Here is a 22734-nt window from a genome sequence, read left to right on the forward strand (position 1 = left end):
CATATCTCGTCCAGAAGTCTCCTACTACCAACCCCTCACCTACACATATCTCGTCCAGAAGTCTCCTACTACCAACCCCTCACACTAGTACCTCCTCCAGAAGTCTCCTACTACCAACCCCTCACACTAGTACCTCCTCCAGAAGTCTCCTACTACCAACCCCTCACACTAGTACCTCCTCCAGAAGTCTCCTACTACCAACCCCTCACACTAGTACCTCCTCCAGAAGTCTCCTACTACCAACCCCTCACACTAGTACCTCCTCCAGAAGTCTCCTACTACCAACCCCTCACCTACACATATCTCTTCCAGAAGTCTCCTACTACCACCCCTCACCTACACATATCTCTTCCAGAAGTCTCCTACTACCACCCCTCACCTACACATATCTCGTCCAGAAGTCTCCTACTACCAACCCCTCACACTAGTACCTCCTCCAGAAGTCTCCTACTACCAACCCCTCACACTAGTACCTCCTCCAGAAGTCTCCTACTACCAATCACTCACACTAGTACCTCCTCCAGAGGTGTCCTACTACCAACCCCTCACCTACACATATTTCCTCCAGAAGTCTCCTACTACCAACCCCTCACCTACACATATCTCCTCCAGAAGTGTCCTACTACCAACCCCCCACCTACACATACCTCCTCCAGAAGTCTCCTACTACCAATCCCTCACCTACACGTAACTCCTCCAGAAGTCTCCTACTACCAATCCCTCACACTCATACCTCCTCCAGAAGTCTCCTACTACCAACCCTCCACCTACACATATCTCCTGCAGAAGTCTCCTACTACCAACCCCTCAGCTACACGTACCTCCTCCAGAAGTCTCCTGCTACCAACCCCTCACCTACACGTACCTCCTCCAGAAGTCTCCTACTACCAACCCCTCACACTAGTACCTCCTCCAGAAGTCTCCTACTACCAACCCCTCACCTACACATATTTCCTCCAGAAGTCTCCTACTACCACTCCCTCACCTACACATATCTCCTCCAGTAGTGTCCTACTACCAACCCCCCACCTACACATATCTCCTCCAGAAGTCTCCTACTACCACTCCCTCACCTACACATATCTCCTCCAGGAGTCTCCTACTACCAACCCCTGACACTCGTACCTCCTCCAGAAGTCTCCTACTACAACCCCTCATCTACACATATCTCCTCCAGAAGTCTCCTACTACCAATCCCTCACCTACACGTAACTCCTCCAGAAGTCTCCTACTACCAATCCCTCACACTCATACCTCCTCCAGAAGTCTCCTATTACCAACCCCCCACCTACACGTATCTCCTGCAGAAGTCTCCTACTACCAACCCCTCAGCTACACGTACCTCCTCCAGAAGTCTCCTGCTACCAACCCCTCACCTACACGTACCTCCTCCAGAAGTCTCCTACTACAAACCCCCCACCTACACTTACTTCCTCAAGAAGTTCCCTGTACTCCTGTCCCCGTTTGCTAGCTAGTCTCTGATGTTTGGACTTCTCCTTCATCAAGTCTTCCTCCAGATTCTTTACCAGAGTCTTCAGCATTCTCACATCATTTGCAGCACTCCCTGCTGATGTGCTCTTCAGTTCACGGCGGTACTGAAGGAAATCAGCCTCCAGTGCTTCTTTGTCTCTCTGTAGGCGGGAGTTCCTATGTCCAACAGAAGTGATATTTCAAATGCAATGTTTACAATGCATAACTAGCTATCAAAAGAGAAATCCAATTTGTGAGATATAAAGAATAATACACTCCATCTTCTTAGATACCATTGCAATAAAACATGTGAATGTTCCATGTCCCTTTGAGAAGCAAATGCACTATAAAAAAGAAGGACGTGCCTGTATCTCTTGACATTTTGTATCAGGGGATAATAGCAGGCACGGATCTGGATCTGGCCATGAATAGTTTCCCAAGTTTGAGCTGTTTAAGTTACATACTTACACATTTCACAAGTTTCAGGTTCTTAAATCTCATACTGGGGGAAAGGGACTAACATTCCTAAGAATACTGTGAATGACATTCCTCACCATCAACTATTCAGGGAACTGAATACAGATTCTTCCTCACAGAAGATACTCACTCTTTATGAAGCCTTTCATTCTCTCTCATTTTAGTTTCTGAGATTCCCTGCAATGATAAAAGGCCTGTTATCAAAACAGTCATATTGCTTTCATCTGTGGATACCACACTATTACCATGTAAATATACTGAACATCATTGAAAACGCACCACCCCTAAAATTGTGGATTTCTAAGAGCAGAAGTGAGCAATCTATGTAAATTTTACATATTTGTGTAGACCAATGTTTGATAAAGAAAAGAAGCAAAAAACAATCAAGCAAAACAGTGAAGATTTAATGCAGCTGACAATGAAATAAAGATGGGGTCAAAATGGAAAGTCAGTAGCGTGTATGACCCCCGTTAGCAGCAACACAAGCTGTGCAACGTCTCCTCATTGAACGGATAAGTCTCTGAATAAAGTCCTGAGGCACTGCATTCCACTCTTGCTGCAAGGCATTGTCGAGTTCCCCAAGGTTGTTGATCTGCGCACGACGTGCGAGGCGTTGGCCGATGTAATCCCACAAGTGTTCGATGGGTGACAAATCTGGTGACAATGCAGGCCAATGAAGTAGAGGAATGTTGTTGTTAGCCAGATACTGTATCGAAACACGTGCAGTGTGGGCTCGTGCATTGTCATGTTGAAATGTGTGCAGATCTTGATGCTGGTGAAAGAAGGGAACGACGTTGTTCTGAAGAATGTTGTCACGGTAGTAAACGGCATTCACTCTGCCACGACAAACAATCAGAGCGGTTCTGTGGTGATAACTTATCCCACCCCACACCATAATGCTGCCTCCACCCCACCGATCGGTTTGCACAAAACAATCCTGATGATAACGTTCACCCCGTCGACGCCATACCCGTAGACGCCCGTCAGCATTTCGCAAGTGAAAACGCGACTCGTCGGAGAACACCACACCATGCCAACGTCGTAACAACCACACACGATGCTGTTCAGCCCATTGTCGGCGTTCACGGCGATGCCTGTCAGTCAGGATGGGTCCAACGTAAGGGCGTCGACAACGTAACCCTGCCGCACGGAGACGGCGTCGGACAGTGGAAGCACTGATCAAACCACGTCGACCCTGGACAGCGTTGGCAGTTCTGGCAGCGGGCAAGGTTCGATCCCGAATATGGCGCCGTACAATGTCTCGATCTTGACGAGGGGTGGTAACACGTGCCTGACCTGGGCGTTGCCGGTCCCTGCTGGTTCCTGTATGTTGGTATCTGTTAGCAAGCCTCAGAATGGTCGAATGATGACACCCAAATCGTCGTGCAATGTTTCTGCTTGAAGCGCCGACCTGCAACATACCCAAGGCCTGTTCTCGTTCCTCTGGTGACAATCTTGGCATGACGAAAAAACTTTACTTACGAAAGTACTGCGAAAATGAGAACGGTTTTGTGCCAAAGGTCATTTATACCCCTGAACAGCATGCTTTCTGCATGCAATTTGTGCCCTTCGTGTGTGATGTGCATGAATTTTGTTGTTTTCATGTGATGTGTTCGATGATGTGTTCGAACGATCCGTTTTTTACTGTAGAGCATTATTTACGATCTAGTGTGTTATTATCAAAATTCCCACCATTAATTTTCCATTTCCAAAAGATTCTATTGCCTTATTTCAAAATTTACAGGTGGTGCGTTTTCAATGATGCTCAGTATATATGTAAGGAAACATGCGGTTGTGATGATGACAGCACCACCTCTGAAAACATTTGTTGGGGCAGCACAATCCACTAATATCCAGGTATGAAGGGTTATGAAAGCTTCATATAACAGTATAATTCTCGTTCAACATGTTGAAACATAGGAAGACATGCTGGATGTTTTCTGTCTAAAACAACTGAAAAATATACATAAAAACTGCAACATTAAAATTTATACAAACCTGTAGAGGTTATGAATTTTTTAAGAAAGTCCTTCTTGGTGTACATATAAGCATTTTTAAGTCCATTAGAAATCCTACGACAGCTGTAACTATTTTAATAAAATATTTGCAAAACAAAAACCTGAATGAAGCTAGGCGGGTACACATATGCCAAGGAGGACTTTCTTCAAAGAATTCATAACCTCTACAGGTCTGTATAACCTTTTTTCAGAAGTCTTCCTTGGGGTACATATAAGCATTAGACAGACTCCCATTAGCGTGGGGGAGGTGAGTGACTAAGGCGAGGAGCTGGACTATCCTAGCTTATCAGCGTCAAACCCACAGTAAAAACAACCCCCCTCAACCCAAGGTTTTGAGGAGTGTTAATATGGGGGGACTCCACAAAGCAATGACTATCCAAAGCACACAGACAGCCAAGTGTGGGAAAATTGAAAGTATAAGTAAGGCACTGATATAGCAACGCTGAGTGGGAATTAAAAACACCACCAGATACCACCATCGGTAAAAAGAGGATGATAAATAACTAACGTCAAAATCAAAATAAGGTATGTCATCTGGGAAGCTCAATTGGCTTGAGAGGTGCTAGTCTGTCCTCTGTGGAGAACTCTCTGGCTAAACAAGTGAGTGAGTGAGTGAGTGAGTGAGTGAGTGAGTGAGTGAGTGAGTGAGTGAGTGAGTGAGTGAGTGAGTGAGTGAGTGAGTTTTATGCGACACTCAGCAATATTCCCGCTATATGAGCATGAGCATCGATCTGCGCAATTGGGAACCGATGACATTTGTCAACAAAGTCGGTTAGCCTGACCACTCGATCCCGTTAGTCACCTCTTACGACAAGCACAGTCGCCTTTTATGGCAAGCATGGTTTGCTGACGGCCTATTCTACCCCAGGACCATCGCAGGTTGTGGCTGAACGGAGCACGCTCACCTGATAATGACGGATGAACGTACAGTCAGCTCCATATAGCCGCAGAGCATATCTCCTCAATGGGCAGAGCAGTAGCATACGCCTTGGGCATAGCAAAGAGCTTTCAACCAAAGAAAAGCCTTTGTGTATATTAAGCTATACAAATAGCAGACGCAATCAATCTCAATATGGTTTGTGTATTAGTTGGGTGACCTGCCTTGCCACCGCCATGCCACCAGTCTTAGGACAGAAGGAATGTTAAAACAGAATGTGATCTTTATGAAAAATAGTACGTTCCGGATCTGATGACACAGTGTGTATGTCACCGATCTGTAAACCAGATGTAACTGCCACAAAAAACGCTGTTTTTGACAGCTAGAGAGATAAATCTGATGGATCGTTGAAGACAGGACAAGACATCCAATCTAGAATGACAGGTAAGTCCACTTGTATATTCAGTCATTTCTTGAAAATTCTAGCACATACGACCGTCACCACTAACATGGAGAGATCTAGAGTGTCATCGCCTTGTGTAGTTGTTTTTCAAACGGAGATAATTCTAAAGTACTGCCGTAGAGGCGTGCCACTTAAATAATTCTCTGTAGGAAATGTGACCCATAATAACTAACGCTAAAAATTGAAATATTGTGACCCAATTACAACTACCGCAATAACAATTAATAACAACTTGAATCACGCAAAATACACTCTCATAACACTAGAAAAAATGACAAAATCACTGAATAAGTGTCTTGAAAGATAGCTCCTCGATCATGTCGTTTAGACCCTTTAGACTGAAAATGGCTCTGAACCCTCCATCCCTTTTGGTAACCAGGAAATAAGTGGAGTAAAACCCCAGACTTTCCTGACTCAGCAGAACCGTCTCCAAAGTGGTCATGTCCAGCAATGACTGGACCTTGACATGGAGTATATCCACCTTCTCCAGAGAGTTCATCACTGGAGTGCAATGAATCCTTTAGAAAGGAGGAAGGCCTCGCTTCCACTGTGGCAAATGGCCATCCCTGAGTATGGACAGGACCACTCCAGAAAGAAAAGATTAAGTCAGCCACCGACAATGATGTTGGTTAATAGGCAATGAGGGAATGTTTACCAAGAAGTCAGGGCCGACTTCCCTTTCCTCAGAAAAGGCTTCCATCCTCGAAGCAGGAATATATGCACTAGCAAGGATGGAAGGCTGGGCGTGAGATGTGAGGGGTTGCTGAAGTTTCTCAATGAATGACAGCATGAAATGTGTGCTATGAGGTTGACACTTAAAGTTACCTTCTCTTAGCTGTAGGGAGCCTTGAGGGGCTCTGTTGGGGTGGTCTCACAAGAAAATTATTAAAATCTAAATATTTTAGATATATAAATACTTACCTTACCATAGGTCTTATGCATATTACCTCAAGCTTCGCTAGAAGAGATCAGACAGTCGTTGATTCGCCATTCCCTAAATGGCTACCTCGTGTAATCTACGAATGTAGACACTTTTACTGGCAGCAGGAAAAAAGGTCCGAAGAGTCCAAAGTGGGGAGGAGCATCCAATGTTGGGAGGGAGTCACCGCCCTATGGTAAGGTAAGTATTTAAATATCTAAAATGTTTAGATTTTAATAAATTTTTAACTTACCTTACCATAGGTCTTATGCATATGGTTTCGACAGAGAGGACGGTGGTGTGGACTCCGGAGGACCTTCAACTCTTCAGCAGACAATGCACATGCACAGGAGACCCGGGAGACCAAACGTCACAGGGCAAACCTGGAAACAGGACAAAGGATAACCCAAGGGAACTCCAAAGAGAAAACGACGCACCCAGACGGTGAGGTTAATCTTAAGACCAATGGTAAGAACAACATAATTACCTAATGGGCGGAGGGCCGGGTGAGTTGCTGTGCATGTGCCCCTCCATGTCCTCGACCGCCAAGTCCCTCAGGTAGTGTGAGGCAAAAATGGTGGTAGACTTCCAAAAACAACCCTCCAAAATCTGTGGCACCGAACAGTTCCTGTGGAGGGCCATGGTGGACGCCAGAGCTCTAATTTCGTAGGGGTTGTTCGCCGTCGGATGGGGAAGTTTCTTGGCATCATACGCCGCCAGGATAGTCGAACGAAGCCACAAGGCAATCGTGTTTCTGTTTACTTACCCCTTGCAAGACAAAAAAAAAGGGATGAACCGCCTTCTCCCTGACACAGGAACTCCTCCTCAGTATCATGTCGTCAGGATAGTCGATAAAGGCGGGATGGAGAACCGTCTGTCCGGTTGACCGGGGAGCTGATTCTTGGCAATAAAGTCCCACAGTAGACCCAAGTGGACTCGACCATGCCTCGCTTGTTCAAAGCGCCATTGTGTGACATCCAGGGCATGAATCTCACTAACTCTAGCTGCCGTAGCTAGGGCTAGTTAGAAGACCGTCTTCTTAGACAACAGTTCGAAAGAGGCATCCTCTAGGGGCTCATATGGGGGTCCTCTCAAGTTTCGTAAAATGACATTGAGATCCCAAGCTGGAGGGCGGAACTTGACCTTCTGGTCCTCCAACTTGAACGTCTTAAGCAGGGCAACCAACTCCGGTACTTTAGAAATCTGAATATCCGTTTTGACCGCCAGGACAGTGTTCAGTGCTGACAGATAGGTACCCAACGTACTCCCTTTCAGATGCTTGGAGTTGCGTAGGAACATCAAAAATTTCGCCACAAACTGTGGGGAGGCTGTCATGGGATCCTGTGATCTCTGAACACAAAAGTTCTCAAACGAGCGCCACTTGTCATCATATAGGGATCTGGTGGATACCCGATGAGCCCGGGCTATGACACTCACCACTCGCGAGGAGTAGCCTTTTGCCCTTAATGCCTTCTGTAAACAGCCCAGCCGTGCAGATGGAATCTCAGCGGATCCGGATGGAGTTGTTGACTGTGAGGATGACGAAGAAGGTGTGGCCAATCTGGGAGCAAAAGCAGTCTCAGGTTCAGTGTCTGCTTGATCTTGCCGATCACTTCCGGGAGAAGAACAGGTGGTGGAAAAGCGTACACATCTAGACCTTCCCATGACAGAGATAATGTGTCGACTGCCCAAGCCTGCGGATCCGGTACGGGAGACACGTAAGTTGGCAACTGGTGGTTGAAGCTGGTGGCGAAGAGGTCCACCAGGGGTCTCCCATGAAGAAGGCAAATCTGATGAAATGCGTCTGGATGAAGCATCCATTCTGTCGGAGATGGTCTGCCAGGAAATTCTTGCAGCCGGGTATGTGCCGTACTGCGACTGTGATCAGGTTGCTGTCTAGAAGTTTTGCTAGCAAGAACATCTGGTCTAAGAGTTGCTTGGACCTGGTTGTGCCCTGGTTCCAGATAACCAAAACAACTGTGGAATTGTCCCACGCTTGGTGTTGGACAGGATCGGGAGCAAGTGACAGCTTGCATCTAAAAGTTGTTGATGTTCCACAACTTTTCAGCGTCAGACCACAGCCCTGAGGTCGTCCGGCTGGCAACATGGGCACCCCACCCTAGCAGGGACGCGCCCATGAAAAACTCGTGGTCGTGACTGAAGTCTTTCAAACAGACGCCGGCGCAGACATTCGATTCTACTGTCCACTACCGATCTTGAGGGACCCAGACAAGATTGTCCTTTGTTAGAAACAATCCCCCAATGAAGGTCAGCTCTTGTGTTGGCTCCAGATGTGACTTCTCGGTGTTGACAATCCAACCCAGTTGATGTAACAGGCGGGTGGAGAAGTCAAACTATGTGCGTAGCAGTTGAGGACTGCAGTGGTTGAGAAGACAGTCGTCTATGTACAGATCGAAGTCCACTCCCCTGAGATGTAGAAACCTGGTAACCGGCAGCATGATCTGTGTGAAAAGTGTTGAAGACGAACCTCAGGTACTTCCTGTGATGTGGATATATGGGAATGTGCAGATACGCATCCTGTAAGTCCAGACTGGCTAGCCAAGCCCCGGGTGACAATTTGGCTCGAATATGCTCTAGTGATGTCATCCGGAAATGTGGAGGTTCGGTCAGATACTGTCTGTTGAAGGCTGCCATATTGTGAATCATGCACATCTTCAAGATCTTGCTTACAAACAGGTCCTCTAGGAATGACCAGTTGGGCCAGAAGATCCCTAGTCTCCCACCTATTGGAGTCGGATGGATAGGTACGACTGGGGGTGGGAGGTCCCAGTCGTAGACATCCAAGGCTTCAGCGACCAGAGTAGGGGCGCTTGCTCGCCCTGGCGTTGAAGGGGTGTCCTGGCTGCGCTCCTGGGACTTCCCCTGATTGTCGTTGTCCTTGGTGCGGTCACGCCCCTTCCCTCCTAGGTATATATCGTTTCTTGCCACTACCTCTGGCTCTGCCACGCAAGGCAGAACCCAGCGCCTCAAAAGTAGACAACGCTACTTCAGTGTTGGTCAACTGCGCATGAGACTTGTACACATCCGGGATCTTATCGGCAAATAGAAACTTGGAGGTGAAGGGCGCACTAAGCAATTGGCGTTTAAACTCCTCCTGCCAATTGCACGCATCCAAGAAACCGGAGCAACGAACAGATGGAGTCATGGTCAAAGCTGCACGCAAATGACCGAGAAGGTCATGAAGAACCTAGCCTTGCCACTGAAAAATCATCATGAGGTGGTCCACCCTGGAGGCGTTGTCCTCTGACAAGTCCACTGCCGCTGCTGAGGTAGCCGAGGCTAACGCAGAAATAGGTTTGAGCATGCGTTTAAGTTCCGTGTCAATGGCCGCCAACTTAGAGTCCTGAACTTTATAGGCCGATTGTGTAGAACCTGACAGACGCTTGAGAGAGTCGTCCTGAGCAGCTCCATTATCCTTGAAGTCCAGACTGTGGATCTTATAATCCGACTTCCTTAACGCCTTGATCGTTGGATTCAATGAAAGCATGGCAAAATCCTCGTCCAGGAGAGACACGGCATGTGCCACCATAGGATGAGGAGGAATGAGTAGTTCAGGTGAAAAATGGATGGATGACGGGTTATTGGAGTCCACTGACGGAGAAGGACAGTCAGGCAGCCTATCAGCAATCCATTCAAACACTGCCGATAGTGGTAGATAGGTGCTATCATCATCGCCCACTCCTGCCTCTTCGTCATAGTCAGGCCAAAAGTGTTGTTCATCCAAATCCTCCCATGAGACCAAAGTCGATTCCCACCGCTGAGTGGAAGAGGTAGTTGAATTCCGAGTAGTAGAATCTTTCAGAGAAACTCGAGGAGCCTCCGGTAAACGTGAGTGCCGGGTCCTGGAAGAGGGCCGAGGAGATCTAGACCGCGATTGGGAGCGCCGCCTACTCCTATTGGAACGAGGGTCCTCCAAAGAGCATCTAGGAGAGCGTGAACTCGAAGCGAGTGCCGGCGCCGACTACGGTGTGGGGATCGGGAACGCCGACCTCTCGGAGATCTGGACCGCGATCTATGTCTTAAGCGCTCCGCTTCCAAGCGCCAAGCGCGCTCCTCATCCAGCTGTCGAACAAGTGCTGGGGTTGGTATAGGCGCTAGTATCAGGACCAGTGAGGGTGTCACCATCGGAGCTAGCGTAGATGCTGACGTGGGCATAAGTGCTGGCGTAGGCATCGGCGCTGGCACTGGCATAGGCGTTGAAGTTGGAGCAAGTTCCGGCCTCAAGGTAGGCGCTGACACTGGCAAAGGCATTTGCGCTGCAGATGTGGTAGGCACTGGTTCTCTCACTGAAGTGCTGGGCGTCAGAAGAGATCCTAAAAGTCTCTGAACCTCTGAGTGAGCTAAGGCGTCTGGACGGGATAAGTCGACAAAGGCGTCCAAGCGAGGAGGCTCTGGAGACGAGCGAAAAGGTGTCGCTGACGAGCGTTCCAATCCTGATGTCGGCGTCGGTGCTGAAAAGGTAGGCAGCTCCGGGTCGTCCTGTTAGGAACCTAAAGATGATGCTGGGGAAGACACATTCACCTCTTTTGCTGAGTAAACCTTTTCCTACGAACAGATAAAAAGGTCTTGAAATCTGCCACTGAAAGACTTGCACAATGCTGACAGCGACTGTCAAAGGAGCAGGCCTGTGATGCACAATCCGGACACCAGGGGTGGGGATTCTTAGCTGACTTCTGCCCCTTGCAGATAGTGCAAAACTGCCGAGTCATACACAGTTAACTGCAACAGATAAACATAAACCAAAGCGTGAAACAAAAAAATCAACGCAAGAGGGGAGAATGAAAAACACCCCTACACAAAAAATGCAGCAAAAGCGCACCCCCCAACAAGAAGTGGGTACGCCTGTAAGCTCGTGACAGCGACGGCCCAACAACCGACATGGCTACCTGCGATGGCCCTTTCACAAACGACGCAGGAAAACCCACACCGAAGTGAGAGAAAAAAAAATTTCAACACAAGGTAGCAAGGTAAGTGAAGTTAAATCCAATTTAACTAACCACGCACCTAGGGAAACAACACACACCTACCTGTTGAGAAACAACTTTATTCAACACAGATAGGAAACTTGGAGCGAAAAAACACGTCTGATCAGACGAACGCTTGAAGTAAAAGTGAATTTTGGATTGCTCGCGCTTGCACGAGTAGGGAGATCACGTCACTTCCGTGACTACATTCATAGATTACACGAGGTAGCCATTCAGGGAATGGCGAATCAACGACTGTCTGATCTCTTCTAGCGAAGCTTGAGGTAATATGCATAAGACCTATGCTAAGTTTTTATTTTCCAAATAACTTTTTAAGCATACACTTACAACTGTTGTATGATTTTTAATGGAGACAGAAATGCTTATATGTGCACCAAGTAGGAAGTCTTCTGAAAAAGGTTTCTTTGGTATGAACTATTTGTTGGGTTCAGCAACTAAGGTGAAACTAAGGCACATATATTTGTGGTGAATCCTTATATACAAGCATTTTGTCAAGCAGCGGCACTACCTGATGTCGCATGACCTTGATTTCCCCCTTGAGTTTTCTGATGATCTCCTGCAGCTGACGGGGGTCTGGCTTCCCCACATACGGCAGAGGCAATGGGTAGTGGATCCTATAACAGTCAGTGACCGTTAGTCCAGCAATATTAACAGCATTCTCTCCCCACAGAGGTTACTCTACACATATCTTCCCACATACCTCTGTTTTAATTCGGACATTACATGTGCAACTGTTCAGGATTTGTGATAGGTAGCAATCAGATTTTGTCATAATGTTGATTCAAAAGTGATCATGCACAAAGCCTCAGTAATATCCGTATGCTTCTGGTAAACTATACTCACACGCAAAAGAAACGCAAGTTTCTATCTGAACTGAAGAACCAAATTTGGACCCCTAATTTCATAATACCTTCGGTACATAGTGATGCTTGGCGATGCTTGGAACATTTTCTGTATCATTTTATAAGATCAATGTGATCACAACAAGACGAAAACGAATCGCCAAAATGCACCACTCAAATGAAGATGTGGACATGATGCACACTTCCCACGTGGAACTGAATATGCTTGATTTTTCACTACCCGTAGTGGGTATAAAAACCGCCAAGAACATTGGCATATCCTTCATTGTTCAACAATGCCACGACTAAACCAACATGAGAGGAATCAGGCTATCGGACGTTTACACGCTGGAGAGTCTGTCCAACACATTGCTCGGCACTTTAACGTCAACATAATGACAATCTACCGTCTCCAGCATCGCTATAACACAACACAGTCAACCAATGACCGTCAACGAAGCGGCCGACCAAGGGTCACGACCCCTAGGCAAGATCGTCTCATGACACGGCAACACCAGCGTGATCCTTTCTTAACAGCAAGCCAAACTGCTCGGGATACTGTCGGGACACATAATCGACGCATCAGCCGTGACACCGTTATCCGACGGCTGCGCGCCACCTACCTTCGATGTCGCCGACCAGCATGTCGTCCAATACTCCGACCACACCATAGACAAGCACGACTTCAATGGGCACAGGGTCATCAAAATTGGCATCAGCGTGAGTGGAGACGTGTCATCTTCTCTGATGAGAGTCGCTTTTGTGTGTCACATACAGATGGACGGGTCAGGGTTTGGAGACGTCAACGAGAGCGTTTTGCTGACCGAAACGTGTTGGAAAGGGATGCATGGGGTGGTCCTAGTGTCATGATTTGGGCCAGAATTGGACTTAATGCTAGGCTTGGACCAATGTGCTTCCAGAATGTGGGTCAAGGTCGAGGACGCGGCATCACAGCTCAGCATTACATTGACCAAGTCATCAGACCTCATGTTGCTCCATTTTTTGCCTGACATCGGAATCACATTTTCCAACAAGATAATGCTCGTCCGCATGTTGCAAGACTTACCATGGCCTTTCTTCAACAGCACAACATAAACGTCATGCAATGGCCGGCCCTTAGCCCTGACCTTAACCCCATCGAGCACTTGTGGCATGAGATTCAGAGGCGTCTCCACCAAGTGCAACCAGCGCCTGCAACTGCTGATGACCTGCGTACAGCTGTACTGGAAGTGTGCAGAATGATCCCAAGGGCCTTCACAAATCGTCTGATCAACTCTATGTACAGGAGATGTGTGGCAGTGATCAATGCTAATGGTGGGCACACCAGGTATTGAATGACGTAATTCAAATGATCGAAATCAGAAAATGCTGACACAAATTGTAAAGACCTTATTGAGTATGGATACCAATGAACTGTGTTTGCTCAAATTTCTGTACATCTGACTCCACTCGTATTTGTATACTTAACTGTTGAAAAAGAAATACAGTGATGCTACATGTCAGACTTGCGTTTCTTTTGCGTGTGAGTGTAGAACATCTTCCACTACAAGATTCTTCTAGACAGAACTCACTCAGACAAGATAGCCACTAAATCTCTTGTGCCATTTAAACAAACACAAATACAGTAAAATACTTTTATAACGAACTACAGGGGACCACTGAAATTAGTTCGCTATATCTGTAGTTCGCTACTCACGAAAATCCATTGAAAAAACAATAAAACACACTATACAGTACAACACATTCCTACTCAGTTTATTCGTACATTCATTCATTCATATTACGTTCTTTTCACTACAAAGTCAGTAATCTTACACAGGTCACTCGTCACTATGCACTCGTCATTGAATATATCATATTTTAAAAGTCTCACGAGTATCAAAAGCTTCTGTCCACATTTCTGATGTGTGTGGGAGGCATGTACACAGGCCTTCCGAGGGGATGCACTTGTTGTTTTCTATTAAATCACCAAAGACCGAGTTGCTGTGCCAGAAGTATACAAAACTAGGTCGTCAGCGACAGACTTTACGGCCTCCGGCAATCTGATTGGTTAATAATGCAAACTACAACTTCACATGGGTGTAAAAACTGGAGTGTGTTTTGTACACAAAAGTGTTACCCATTGACGTCTAACTTATTGGTCAGATTTCAAAGTGAGCGCCGCTAATTGACACTGATTGAATTTGCTCAATTGACTATTCACACCATTAATTAGTGTTAACTGGAACTGTCGAGGATTTCAAAGTGAGCATCGTTAACTGACAATGACACTGATTGAGCTCGAGTTCGCTCAGTTCGTTATTCACACCATTCATTAGTGTTACCTGGGATGCGCGGGGATTGCAAATCAGTTCGCTATAGCCAGTAAGTTCGTTATAGAGAATTCGTTATTCACGATTTTTTTATATGATAACATATAGTGGTTTATTCGGGACTTTTAAAACAGTTCGCTATAGCTGTCAGTTCGTTATATCCGTGTTCGTTATAAAAGTATTCTACTGTAGTTAATTCATGCCCTCTCTATTGCTAGTCTTTGGTTTTCAGTTAAACATAAAATAGTGAAACTATCCTTTACATGTTGATCAAATAACTGCACGGTAACCAACATACTATGTCCAAGTCCATGTAACATGTATTCTGATTTAATAGAAAGAAGGGAGATAATTTGTGTTGTAATTTTTTGCTACTTGGGGAACTTACGATATCCAGGAAACATGACTGTGTCAGAACAGAGGGTGTGACTTAAGTAACCTCTGTGGGAAGAGAATGCATGACCAGGGATATTTATTGGATATTATTATACAAACTAAGAAAAAAGCACTATTACAAACTGGGACTTTCATTGTTAATATTAAAGTCATGATTGTCAATGTTCAAATAATAGAAACACAAGTTCAACAGATATTCGAAACCATCATTTTTCATGTTTTCCATACCTCTACATCTAAATCTATTATTATTTAGCAACATACAAATAATGGTGTGAACAAATAGAGAGCACATATGTATGAACATATCGGATTACTTTCTCATTTATGCTAGGTTACCTGTCAAATTCTACAGTATATGTGAGAATGAGGTAACGTTTTGAGTTGAGGACAGTGGCTCTTGGTGCGGGTATGGAGGACTTGATAGTGCTGCCTGACTTCCTCTGTCGGAGAGACTCCAGGTCAGCATAGGTCAGCAGGTCCAGAGATACACTGTCACTGGTCTGTCAACACATGAGCAGTTCGTCAAACTCAGAAGGCCATGTGTATCAAATAGGAGAATATTGAAGGTCTGGAGTAAAGAGTGGCATTTAATGTAGCACCCAGCGCTATTCTTACATCTATAGTAAAAGGGTACCCATCTGTGTTTCTGTTATATATTTCTAACATTATGATGCTCACCCACAGAGATGCACTGCCACAAAATGAGTAAGTGAGTATGGTCTTATGCTGTTTTCAGCACTATTCCATCAATATCATAGCAATGGACAGCAGAAATGGGATTCACACATTGTACACATGTAGGGAATCAACCCTCTTAATGCCGAGCACTAGGCCAGGGAACCACACACATCTTCTCCTATGACATGGCTGGGAAATGAACCAGCAATGTTCTGCTCTCTCAGCATGCTAAGTAGGAGTTATTCACTAGAAGATGGTGGTCGTGTTGCATTAAAATGTTACATAAGCATAATAAAGGCACATACCCAGATTTGCTATCAACAGAAGAGTTTGAATCTGTCATGCAGTTTTGATGTCACACACATGTATTGTAACAGCATGTAAGATTTTTCTATCTTCTAGCGATACTTTCTTGTTTACTTACATTCTTTGCCTTACTTGAAACAAGTTCTACATGTTCAAACTCAATAAAGTTCTATATCAATTTAACATGTTAAGGTCAATGAAATCCTGTATTACACTAACCTCACTCTTTTGAACATTATTAAGAAATAACGACAAATGAAATTCTAAATTACAGTGGATCCATGAAGCTGATGAACACTGGACACTGGACACTGGACAGCCTATAATATGACCTATGTGAATTTAGGTGTGTCATGATACAGATGCCCCACCATACAATATGTATCTTGATACTAAGGCCATGATGCGTATAGCTTTACAGCATTTTTGGCATTTGGTGTATAACAAGCAGCCATTACTTTGATGGTAACTTGTCTGATGTTGAAACCATAGTTCACTGAAAACCTATAAACAACTAATCCACTACATTTCTGTTATAGGCAGAGATAATTAGAGAAAGGACAACTACCCAATAGCTCTCAACAAGTAACATTGCTGTTTTGTGTAAAAAAAACCATACTAATCGACACGTGTAAATCGTATTTCATATCGTGCAAAGCTTACCAATGATTCACCATTACATCATGACATCCTTATGTGATTTATAGTTTGCCTTATATTCTGAACTCAAGCATATATATTGTTGTCAGTCTCTCAAAGTACCTGTGAGATAGCTGATTCAAGCATGCTGACAAAGACATTAAACTGCTTGAAATTCCCAGTCTTATGTGTGAGATCCTCGATATCTGCAAGCAAGGAAGATTACAAATAAGACTACAAATGGAATTGGATTTGGAAGCATACATCACAGTAAACGCAGATGCAAATATTGATTTAAGATTGCTTGTTTGACCCGCTAATGTTAGCCTCCTGTTTTGACAAGGCATGAGCTATTCAAGACCAATTCTAACCCAGATCATCCAGAGTTGGTGTGATAATAACTATCATAACTGTCTGTGAGAGACAGAACAAGACCAAACATTTATCATATGAAATTCACAAGAAAACAAGTTAAAAAGACTAGCGCTCATGAAATGAACTGTTACCATGGATACCATACTTTAATTTATCAGAATCACTTCACTAAGCCTGCTAAATGTACCAATAACAGTACCACTGAATAAAATCTGTTAACGTAAGCACAACCAAGCACCACCACACTTATAGGAAGACTTGTTAAACTGACATCTGTTTGTTATTTATGTCAGCAATTGTAACTATGATCACAACAGTAATGTCCTTCTTTAAAGAAACTATGATGACATTTCTAAATGTTTACCGAAAAGTTGTGTCTGTGTTCAAGACACACATGCAACTCCTTGAAAAGTACCTTTCCACTCAAACCAGTGACATACAGCTGGTCCACACACTCAATTTCATTGCGTTTGTACTGTTCATATGATCGTTATTATTATAGAATACAGATTATAAGTCTATGCCAAAATCTTCTGATAGCGTTAACCAGAACATGGTTTTAGATGCACTAATTTCTAAAAACTTTAAATCTGTATTGTAATATACCTTAAGTGGTCCCATTCAGGATTGAAAACCCACACTCTAAGAAAAAGGCACTTAATTGAAGACTTTGAACAAAATTCCTGCCTGCTCAACAGCCCTGGACAGACTTCAAGATTCTCAAATTCACATGCCTGACAGTTGGATTAAAATTTAGACATGTATATATGAAGGTATTTTGTGGGCAGTTAAGTTTTGGCTAGGGCTTGCAAGTTTTACATCTAACCAACCCTGCGTGAGGTTTTAAATACAAAGTTTAGAGCTATTATATACCTCTGATTTTCCAACACAATACGTTTATCTCCATTCTACCATAACCATGTTATTCTTATTATATTATTCTAAACAAATACAGGGACATTCAGATTCTAAACAAATACATTAAATTGTTGGAAAATCAGAGGTATATAACATGATTACATACCTCTGAATATGACTTTGATTAACCAATCACAATCCAGTATTTACTGAAGTCATGGTAGAATAAAATATCTGAGAAACAACTGCACATAGCATACTTAATTAACATGAGTAACAATGATTAATAACGTTTGTAAAAGCAAGTATAAGAGGATGGCTGAAAGTACTTAACTTTTATTTTCTCAAATGTCGCCGATTTAGAAATACAACATTTCTAGTTGATGTATACTTACAAGCGGAGTCAAATGTTGCTCGCCACTGATCTGCAGACAACTTATCTTCAACTTCAACCAAAACAGCACCCGCCTGGTTTTCGAGAGTTACTATATACTCAGATCCACGGAATAAATGTGCACTGCTAACACCAGCGTCGCTTACGGATGCCATGATAACGGTGATGAGAGAACGCAAATCAAATCAACCTAAAATCTAAAATAATAGCAACGGCACGTTCCAACACGACTTTCGGAGAGCGACAGCCACCCCTTATCAACACTATGCCATGAGTGTTTTCATCTTTAAATGACAATTCCAGCAAACGTATATGTAAGGCTAATTATAACCTCGGATATACCAGCACATTTTAGATAAGTTGTGCCCTCATTTACTAGTGGACAATTATATGGTTGCAACTTTTTCGCAATCATCGTCTTTCAAACAGGCCGCTGTCAGCCATATTGTTTACCGCTCATGCGCGTCAGGATTAATATGCACTTCCGGTGTCAACATGCACTTACGTGTCGAAACTTGTTGCTAATGACGCGCAACTTCAAAAACTCTCGAAAGTGATTGCCTGGCTGAAGTTTAGCACGTATGATCCTGTGAAATTTCAGTTTCTTCTCTTCTAACTCTTATTTTTTTTAAGCTGACACAAAGGAACTCAAATTTCTGCATAACACGAAAGTAGACGACACTATAGAGAGATCAATTATCTCGGATGTTTCTCAATTGTTGAAATTATATTATATTATATTATATTATATTATATTATATTATATTATATTATATTATATTATATTATATTGCACTGACATGCATACCTCACCATAAATATGCATTTCATATAGCCTACATAAAAAAAAAGAAAGAAAAAAATGATAACGAACAGAAATATTTCTAGATATGATGATGAGGATGAATAATAGGTAATGATAGTCTGGTTTAAATAATGACTTTGAAACAAAGCTTACTCGTTTTTCCAAAACAATACAACCAATTGCAATATGAACCAGATGAACCAGGAACCATAATCAATTACAGTTATAACCCTTCTAGATCACGTACACACCGCCCCGATATAGTTTGCGCAATGCACACAATAGTCTGCCTCCCTTCCCCTCTTCAACCCCAGTGTAAATCGTAAGTAAGATTACTTTAAGAACCAAGTGTACGTGATATCATTCGAGGCAATGATGGTTATTAGAGAGTCGATGGTCGGGTACCATGCATCTAAATATATACTGTCTGCAGCGTTTGCTCGTTACATGAAATTGAGGCCTGGGTTCGATTCCCTACATGGGTATACTGTATGTGGATTGTCTATGGAATTCCCCTCTGTGATATTGCTGGAATATTGTTAAAGCGGCGTAAATCCATGTCCACCGTGACAATAGACTGTGCAGCCCTCGTGATTCATGTGTGCTGATGGAGTAGCATGGTGGTCACCGCGATCTCTCGTCACGCCGGAAAAACACCTTTCTATCCCTACATGGGTACAACGTGTGAAACCCATATCTAGTGACCCGATGCTGGGATATCACTAAAAGCGGCGTAAAACAACACCCCCGATAAGGTAACGTAAATCGAAATCTCAATCCAAAGATACCCAAAAGATAGATTGGTCTTTGATGATGTCCCAGCTGCTGTGTCTCTAATGGGGGTACCTCGTGGACGCTCGATTCTAGTACAAAAGAAGACCTCGATGGCCATCATGTCGCGTGATCTGGAGAAAACGCTGGAGACCCCAGGTTCCGTCTGTCAGACTTACCGATGGAAAGCCAAGTGGCACGTCAAGACGTCAAGAAATTGAAGAAAGTCAAACACGAGCTGTTCTTAGATGTCTTTCTCGGATGATGATCGGAAGGATTTACTAGAACAGTAGATCTCGTGTGCAAAATATGACAACCGAATCAGTCGACCTGTAGAACACCGTTCGGTGCAGAAGCGTATATTTCACCTTCGGTAGAAACACTGTCTGTTATCTCGACGTTGAAGAAGATTAATCACTGGACTGACTCTTCGCTAGTGTCTCAGAGCAGTGCCTGCATGATGTTGCTCAGTGGCATATGCGATATTGTGCCTGCAAACGTCAGCGACAAATAGCGGTCTTGACAAACAGCGGTCTTCTGGGTCTAATTTCGGCATATCTCACGTCCATTATAAACTTATACAGGACCGTAAATAACTTTTCCTAACAGTAGGGTAACTATCAACTTTCTAGGCCACAAAGCGGGTGGGAATCTAGGAAACTCCGGGAGCATGTGAAATATTTTATGTAATCTACAATTTTGTATAAAATATCATTTTTACCTGCTACGTTTCACATTTTTTATGATTTTTTAAAAAAAAGTTTCTTTGTTAAAATTTTTACCGTTTGTACATGTTCTGAACTACATGTAAATATGTTTTGACATATCTTAATACATGCAAAACAACTGTTTTGTTCAGTTGAACTATTAATATACAACAGTCGACAGTCCAGAAACTGCACGTGAAATTGACGTTATATACATGTGCATGATATCGTCAGGTTTGATCGATATATTGAAGTCATGTGGGATGAATGTGATCCCTTTCATAGTAAAGACTTTTGTTCGTTAATTAGCATTAGGTATCCCGCTGATAGCGGTTTTAGACGATGTAAGACAAAAACGTAATTTTTATCTTTAATATCATTTAAAGTTTTCATTTTACTAACCCTGAGTGAGTGAGTGAGTGAGTGAGTGAGTGAGTGAGTTAGTTAAGATTTAACGCCACGTCGGCAATGTTTCAGCCATATCGCGACGGGCCCGAGTGCTGAAGAATATATATACCTATTTCACACAATAATATTCCAATAGGAACAGCGTTGGTGTTATCGTATGGGCGAAATTGTTGTCGCACGCCATATCTGGTCATTTTGCAAGGGTTTTCGACGATGAGCCATACTTTTTCGCCTCGTGCGTATTGTTTAGAGGGACATTGCCAGGGAGTATTGTATTGCTTACTATTTATATATTGCCTGTCACTAGCAGACGACTCATCTTCCTGTTTTTTTGTTTGTGCTGTTTTTAGTTACATTGGCAATTGATTTTGCATCTAAAGTGGTATTAATGATCTCAGGGAAATAATATTGTTTTTTGTTTGTTTTCTATATCACTTAACTTCCGGATTTCCATCGCCAGTAAAGCATCTCATGACAGCGACTGGGCATCCGCCCTGCCGATGAAACTGTTTGTGCACGCCTATCGCGCATATATGCAATCGTCGAAATCACCAGGACGTTGAATTCAGCTCGTTTCGGATATTCCACAATATGTCTTCAGTTTATGGGTTATGTCATTGGCCTTGATTCCTTATTATATGTGTTTATGGTTGATGTAATCATATGTAATTTGATGCATCATGATGGTACCGATCAACTGTCAGATGGGTTGTCCGCAATCTTTGCGTCATTATATTAAGAAATTGGATTTCAGGTTTGGGTTGAGGGTATACGACACTCAAAAGAATGTTATATAAATACGTTGATGTGCAAAATGTAATCTGTAACTAACCTCGTGGGGGCAAGTGCCCCCAAGCCCAGCAGCCCAGTTATGAAAGAATGTTGACTGACGTCTGACCAATAGTCATTGTCACTGCGCATGAATGTCATGACGTGCACGTGCATTCTGCTCTTGATTTCATACCCGCTACATCCGACTTATAAAATAATTTTTGTCCATAATTAAAAAAATATGTTGGGTTTTGGTACATTAGTTGGCGAGCACGTGATTGCCCTAGTCCATTTAAACACATTACATTCGTATGGATGGTTTCATGAAAGACCATTGTTCACACGTTTCGTCATGCCATTGTATTACTGTTGAGGTTTATATAATTTTCGTTTCTACCTATACTACTTCTACACGTCTGCTGGTCATATATATAGTCATAGGTTTCGGATTCCTCATAGAGTTTCCTTTTTCATCTGACCATGAGCAACAGTTATACTTATGAATGATCCTTCATGGCGGGTTTATGGCTGTGGACAGAAAGTTAGACAAGCCCGAAGTCTGACCCACTTCACGTATGTTTACCGTGTATTCAGTAAGAAATACTTTTACATTATACATATGAGTGAAAATAAATAATGTCAGAGATTACTCTTAACCCTCTAGGACCCAAACTAACTTTTAGACATAAAAAACCCCATGAAACTTGAAATCTGACAGATATCTGAACAGACATGTTTTGTTTTCAACATTTCGAACAGTTGTATATTCATTTTTATTTGTATCACATGTGATACGCTGGGTCTTTGTGATTTGTGAAGGATCCGTATCACCTGTGATACACTTTGGGTCAAGACTGAAAATACATAACACATACTTAAAGAGACAGAAAACAACACTTTTTGTAGACAGGGTTTATTAATAATTCATAAAACTATCTTCAAACGATCAAGAACCTTGGCACAATTTGAATTTGCACAATATATCGAAGTATCTTTGCATTGCACAGATGGAAATCGAACAGTAAAATGTCTTGTCGATATCCATGCAAGGATGACACAAAAGAGCTCGTAGAATGAAGAACATTTGAACAATTTCATTAAATACAACTTAAACAAGTGAAAGCAGGTGCAACTTGAACAGTATCAATCAGCATCAAGGATGTTTGGACGGACATGGCAGCTAGAGTCTTCTACAAATGAGACAAAACAAGTCCCTAGGAAGAAGAACTGGAAGTCTAC

The 22734-nt window shown here is 43.4% G+C and overlaps 1 protein-coding gene across 2 annotated transcripts in view; it reads right to left on the reverse strand.

Moving 5' to 3' along the window:
• The window catches only part of LOC137294427 (centrosomal protein CCDC61-like), a 35604-nt gene extending 17091 nt beyond the window's left edge, over positions 1–18513 (reverse strand). For both annotated transcript variants that reach the window (XM_067825435.1, XM_067825436.1), the window contains exons 1-6: positions 18035–18513; positions 16530–16612; positions 15120–15283; positions 11739–11844; positions 2078–2124; positions 1431–1647 (exon numbers count right to left, since the gene is read on the reverse strand). In XM_067825435.1, coding sequence (XP_067681536.1) covers positions 1431–1647; positions 2078–2124; positions 11739–11844; positions 15120–15283; positions 16530–16612; positions 18035–18188 — 771 coding nt within the window. In that variant the 5' untranslated portion in view covers positions 18189–18513. The remainder of the gene's footprint in view (positions 1–1430; positions 1648–2077; positions 2125–11738; positions 11845–15119; positions 15284–16529; positions 16613–18034) is intronic.
• Positions 18514–22734: the final 4221 nt, after the last annotated feature.

The sequence above is a fragment of the Haliotis asinina genome, chromosome 8 (assembly GCF_037392515.1).
Source record: "Haliotis asinina isolate JCU_RB_2024 chromosome 8, JCU_Hal_asi_v2, whole genome shotgun sequence".
In the NCBI taxonomy this organism is placed as follows: Eukaryota; Metazoa; Mollusca; class Gastropoda; order Lepetellida; family Haliotidae; genus Haliotis; species Haliotis asinina.